The sequence below is a fragment of the Centroberyx affinis genome, unplaced genomic scaffold (assembly GCF_046629955.1).
Source record: "Centroberyx affinis isolate AG114_WGS23_722 - 3 ecotype Tasmania unplaced genomic scaffold, CSIRO-AGI_Caff_v1 ptg004483l_1, whole genome shotgun sequence".
Lineage (NCBI taxonomy): Eukaryota > Metazoa > Chordata > Actinopteri > Beryciformes > Berycidae > Centroberyx > Centroberyx affinis.
In genome coordinates, this window is record NW_027282139.1 from 7501 (window position 1) to 12500 (window position 5000).

The 5000-nt window shown below is 48.3% G+C and overlaps 2 protein-coding genes across 2 annotated transcripts in view; one reads left to right on the forward strand and one right to left on the reverse strand.

The window, feature by feature from the left end:
* Positions 1-2296, reverse strand: part of pex12 (peroxisomal biogenesis factor 12) — a 7133-nt gene extending 4837 nt beyond the window's left edge. Inside the window, exons 1-2 of the mRNA XM_071544183.1 lie at positions 2140-2296; positions 307-431 (exon numbers count right to left, since the gene is read on the reverse strand). Of these exons, the coding sequence (XP_071400284.1) occupies positions 307-426 (120 nt within the window). The 5' untranslated portion in view covers positions 427-431; positions 2140-2296. The remainder of the gene's footprint in view (positions 1-306; positions 432-2139) is intronic.
* A 106-nt stretch (positions 2297-2402) lies between these two features.
* LOC139665196 (protein LSM12 homolog A-like) overlaps positions 2403-5000 on the forward strand; it is an 11377-nt gene continuing 8779 nt past the window's right edge. The window contains exon 1 of the mRNA XM_071544182.1: positions 2403-2534. Within this exon, the coding sequence (XP_071400283.1) occupies positions 2408-2534 (127 nt within the window). The 5' untranslated portion in view covers positions 2403-2407. The remainder of the gene's footprint in view (positions 2535-5000) is intronic.

Sequence of the window (5000 nt, forward strand, 5' to 3'; positions counted from 1 at the left end):
GGCAGGTATGTTATATTGGTAATATGGTATATTCATATTAATACGATCAACTTTACTCACACACAGCGAGTCATGTCTGCTGCGGATCGATTACGTTTCATTTTAAATTCAGAAATAAAAATGATTTGGGTTCTAAGCGGTAAAACACGTGAACGCCAACAAGGTTTAGCTACAGGACGTCATCCTGCTCCTCCACCTCTCCCAGTGTGACCTGAATGCAGCATTAGAGAAGCAGGAGGTAAGACCGGTTGAATCCCGGGACAGACGGGGGGGGAAAGTGGGCGGGGCCAGTGAAGGAGCGGGCACCTTGGCGGCGTGCCTCAGCGCCGGGCGGACCGCCTCCATCAGAGACTCCTGGGCCAGCAGCTCGAAGACGGACGGACGCTCGTCTGCCGCCGCCGTCAGGTGGGCGCCGGCCTCCGCCATGCCTGCTGGGAAACAACACACACACACACACACACACACACACACACACACACACACACACACACACACACACACACACACACACACACACACACACACACACACACACACACACCACACATACACACACCCAAAGTATGACACTGCTACAAGGTTAACTAACCACATTTCTTTTTAGAGGGACTGGCAACTAAAATATGTTTGTTTCAGTTGTTGGTGAGAATCTGAAGTCGTTTCTATCAGCTGATCTCTCCGTTCTGCTTCGGATTAAAAACGACTTTCACACGTCAGAGTGGGACATCCAATCAGAACTCGACCTCAACACGCCTCTCTCTCTCTCTCCCTCTCTCTTTCAGTGGGTCACAGTCTCTCTCTCTCTCTCTTCTCTCGGTTTGGTTTTTAACCTCAACAACAAATCTAACTGACTAAAAATGAATTTTGCTGGTGAATGTTTTAGTTACATAAAAAAAAAAACTACCCCAGCTTTAACCGCCATGTTCATAGGCATGTCAGTCAGTTTAGGCCCCGCCCACAAGCTCCAGGCAGAGGGAACGCCCAGCAGCTCTATGGACTATCAGAATCAGAATCAGAAATACTTTATTGATCCCGGAGGGGAAATTGGGTACTACTACAGTTACTGAATGTTAGGAATCTCAGATCTTGCTGGATGATGACGGCAGAACTGAAGAGTGACACTGAAGAAGAACATTAACGTTTTAACTGGGTGGTGCGTTCAGGTGCCGGTGGGGAAAGTCCGACACCTGGGACTTCCAAGTCAGCCGTTAAACAGCGTTGCTTCCACGTGCGATTTATTCGGAATCAAACCCACAAGACAGATGATAAACAAACATGGCCGTCCTGCAGCTGAAGTTAACATAATGAACTTCATTTAAACAAATGTCACGACAGGTTCTATATGCAAAACAGTCAGTACCTGCAGTGTGGAGGTTAGTCAAATATCGCGTAGAAGATTTTCGTTGAAATGCGAGTTAGTTGAGTTTTGTTTCCTTTGCATAAATACCGTTCAGCTAAATTCAGTGTTGTTACCACCAGTCACACTTTATCCGCAATATTTCCCTTTAGTATGGAGAGACCAGACTCCATTCAAAAGTCTGGCATTTTAATATGTCTTGCTTAAAGACAAAGATACATACCTCATACAACATGATTTAAGACATTTTCCAAATATGTAGGAGACACTCTTCAATTCGGCACACATGGTGTAACCCACCAAGCAGCACTTTATTTTGTTTTTCTTCTTTTTAAGCGTGTGTTTTCGCCCTTTCTTTTCTCCTACTGTCTGTCTTGTGTGCCTTGTTTTCTGTAAAGCACTTTGTAAACCCTGTTAAAGTTACATATAAATAAAGTTTATAACTAGAATACAATTTCAGCTTCCTGGTCCGCTTGTTCCCAGTCTTCCTCCAGCAAAACACGCGGTGGAGGGCGGTAGCAAGCAAGGTGAGGCAATTATAAAAAATTGAGATTTTAATGAAATACAGTGCTGCTTCGTGGATTATCTATGCGCCGACTTTACAAGAAGAGTCGTAATGAATTGCAAAATGTCTTACGTCATGTTCTGTCAGGTATGCAGGTGCCGATTTACAAGGAAACATTAAACTAACTGATTTTTGAATGGACTTTGGCGTGCAGCCCTCTCCCTGCCAGGGAGAACGGCGGTTATCGGGGCTGTACGCACCTTTGCTCGGTTGTTACCTGCAGAAGAAGTCGAGGTTAGCTTTGCTGCTGAACTAGCGCCACGGTAGGGTCAAAGGTCACTAGACGGCCAGTGAAGAAAGGCTTATTTAGACCGAACATTACGGGATATACACATGAGAAACGTGTCGTTTGCCATTCCTGTTGTGTTATTGATCGCTTGCTAGTAGTGTTCCACTTCCGGGTCCTGACGTTTTGTTTTCTGCGACGTGGTGACGCAAAGGTAGGTAAGTTCCGGTCGCTCCGCTGTGGTTTCCTGGCGGAGAAGATGGCGGCTCCTGCACCGGGGGAGTGTTTGAGCGTCGGGAGCCAGGTGTCGTGCCTGACCTGCCTGGGCCAGCAGCTCCGCGGGGAGGTGGTGGCCTTCGACCCGCCGGCCAGGATGCTCACTCTCAGTATCCTTCCGCCCGTGTCCCGCGGTCTCCGAGGCGACCGGGAGCCCGGGGAGGCTAACGGTAGCTACACTAGCTAAACTAGCTAACCGGTTCTCCCCTCGGCGCTAAAGCTAACCGTGTAGCATGCTAACGTTAGCTTGCTCGTGTGTAATATAATAACCGTCGTGGCTTGTCAGTGTCATACTGTCACATCTCTGCTGAGTGACTGGGCATGCGTGGTTTGACGCGGTGCTGTCGTTAGCCTGATGCGAGTTGGCACTGCAGTGTACCGTGTCCCTTACCTGTGCTAGCTCAGTTAGCCCGCCGGTTAGCATCGCGGCAAGCTAACCGGAGGGGCCTCGAGCAGGGTTCTTTATAGAACTGAAGGCTAACACACACACACACACACACACACACACACACAGCCGGTCTGTGTGAACCGGACCGGTGCTCGGCGGGAGGGTGGGCCCGGCTGCTGAAGCTGAACAGAGCATCTTCATCAGCAGTGAAGATGTTGTCATAGCAACGAGCAGTAGCCCGTCTGCAGGCCCGTGCCACCTGTGTTCAGATGGGTTTCATGGCTCGTGCTGGATGGGAGATTTAACGGTTTCAGTCATTTATCAGTCAAAACGTTTTCTGGTTGCAGCTTCTCAGGTCTGCTGCTTTTCTCTGTTTCATCTCTTTATTGAATATTAAATGAATCCTTTGTGTTTCTGTCTGCTGCTCAGACTGAGGAAGAAACCTGCAGAGTCCCTTTGGACGGACATTTGTCTTTATTTTTTACATTATTATAGATTAGCCTAAATAATGTGTTAATCAAAAAAAAAAAGTCACTATGTTAATTCATAAGTCTGCAACTAGTAATGGTTAGTGAGTCTTGTTAGTTGGTAGTTGTTACTCATGTGTTTGTATTTCTCACTGAAACGAAAGGGAAGACCTGCAGCTAGCTGTGTGTGTGTGTGTGTGTGTGTGTGTGTGACCTCTGGGTCGGGGTGTTGGTCACTGGGTTCCTGCTGCCCCCAGCTGACCTTTGACCCTGTTCACGTTGTGGCTCAGATGAACAGACTACAGACTGTTTCACTCGTCTTCTCTAACCAAACAGTGTTCCATTACTCTTTCCCTGTGTGTGTGTGTGTGTGTGTGTGTGTGTGTGTGAAGCTTTGCTGTTTGGTGGTTAGAGGAACTGAACCCTGCAGCACAGCTGTGTGTTTGCTGCCATCTAATGTGTTTTTAAGATGATTTTTTGGGGCATTTGTGCTTCATTAGATGGTCCCAGTAGAGAGAGGAACGACAGAGCAGAGAGAGGAACGAGAGAGAGAGAGAGAGAGAGAGAGGAACGACAGAGAGAGAGAGAGGAACGACAGAGCAGAGAGAGAGAGGAACAACAGAGAGAGAGAGGAACGACAGCAGAGAGAGAGAAGAATGACACAGAGAGAGAGAGGAACGACAGAGCAGAGAGAGAGAGAGGATGAAGCAGCGAGGGAGTGGAGGTTAGGACTGAGCCTCAGCAGTAGGAGCTCCACAGCGGGACGTCCCGACAGTGTTGCAGGACAGAGGCTCTGCACCTTTTTGGCTCGTGAGCCGATAAAACAAAGTGATGCCTGTCTGCCTTGTTCCTGAGCACTGATGACATCAGAGGGACGCAGAATGACATCAGAGGGACGCAGAATGACATCAGAGGGACGCAGAATGACATCAGAGGGACGCAGAATGACATCAGAATGACATCAGAGGGACGCAGAATGACATCAGAGGGACGCAGAATGACATCAGAATGACATCAGAGGGACACAGAATGACATCAGAGGGACGCAGAATGACATCAGAGGGACGCAGAATGACATCAGAGGGACACAGAATGACATCAGAATGACATCAGAGGGACACAGAATGACATCAGAATGACATCAGAGGGACACAGAATGACATCAGAGGGACGCAGAGCAGCTTTAACATCAGCAGACGTACACCACAGAGCCGGGACGGGTAGAACGGCCTTTCCTCTGTTCTCTGGTGTTTTGCCCGCTGCGCCCTGATTGGACGGTGACGGTCCTCCTCTGCCGTCCCGCCGTGACTCGCCGTCAGTCAGTTTGTCCTGAAGCTCGACCGCCGCTACCGAGCAGGGTCAGCTAGGGCCGGACGATAATTCAATATTATCGTTTATCGTCTTTCAGTGGGATTATATTGTGATGATATGGTGATTTCTCCTAGCCTGGTGAGACCGTCCTGATCATGTGACCTCACATCCTGTTTCGCTCCACGGATCAGTCTGGACTTCTAGCCGCCCACATCGATTTCAGTGGGCGGGACTACTCGCCTTGACGGACAAACTCCTTCAGCCAATCAGCGTAACAAAACTAGGGCTGTAACTAATGATTATTTTCTTTGTCGATTAATCTGTGGATTATTTTCTCGATTAATCGATTAGTTGTTTGTTCTATAAAATGTCAGAAAATGGTGAAAAATGTGGATCAGTGTTTCCCAAAG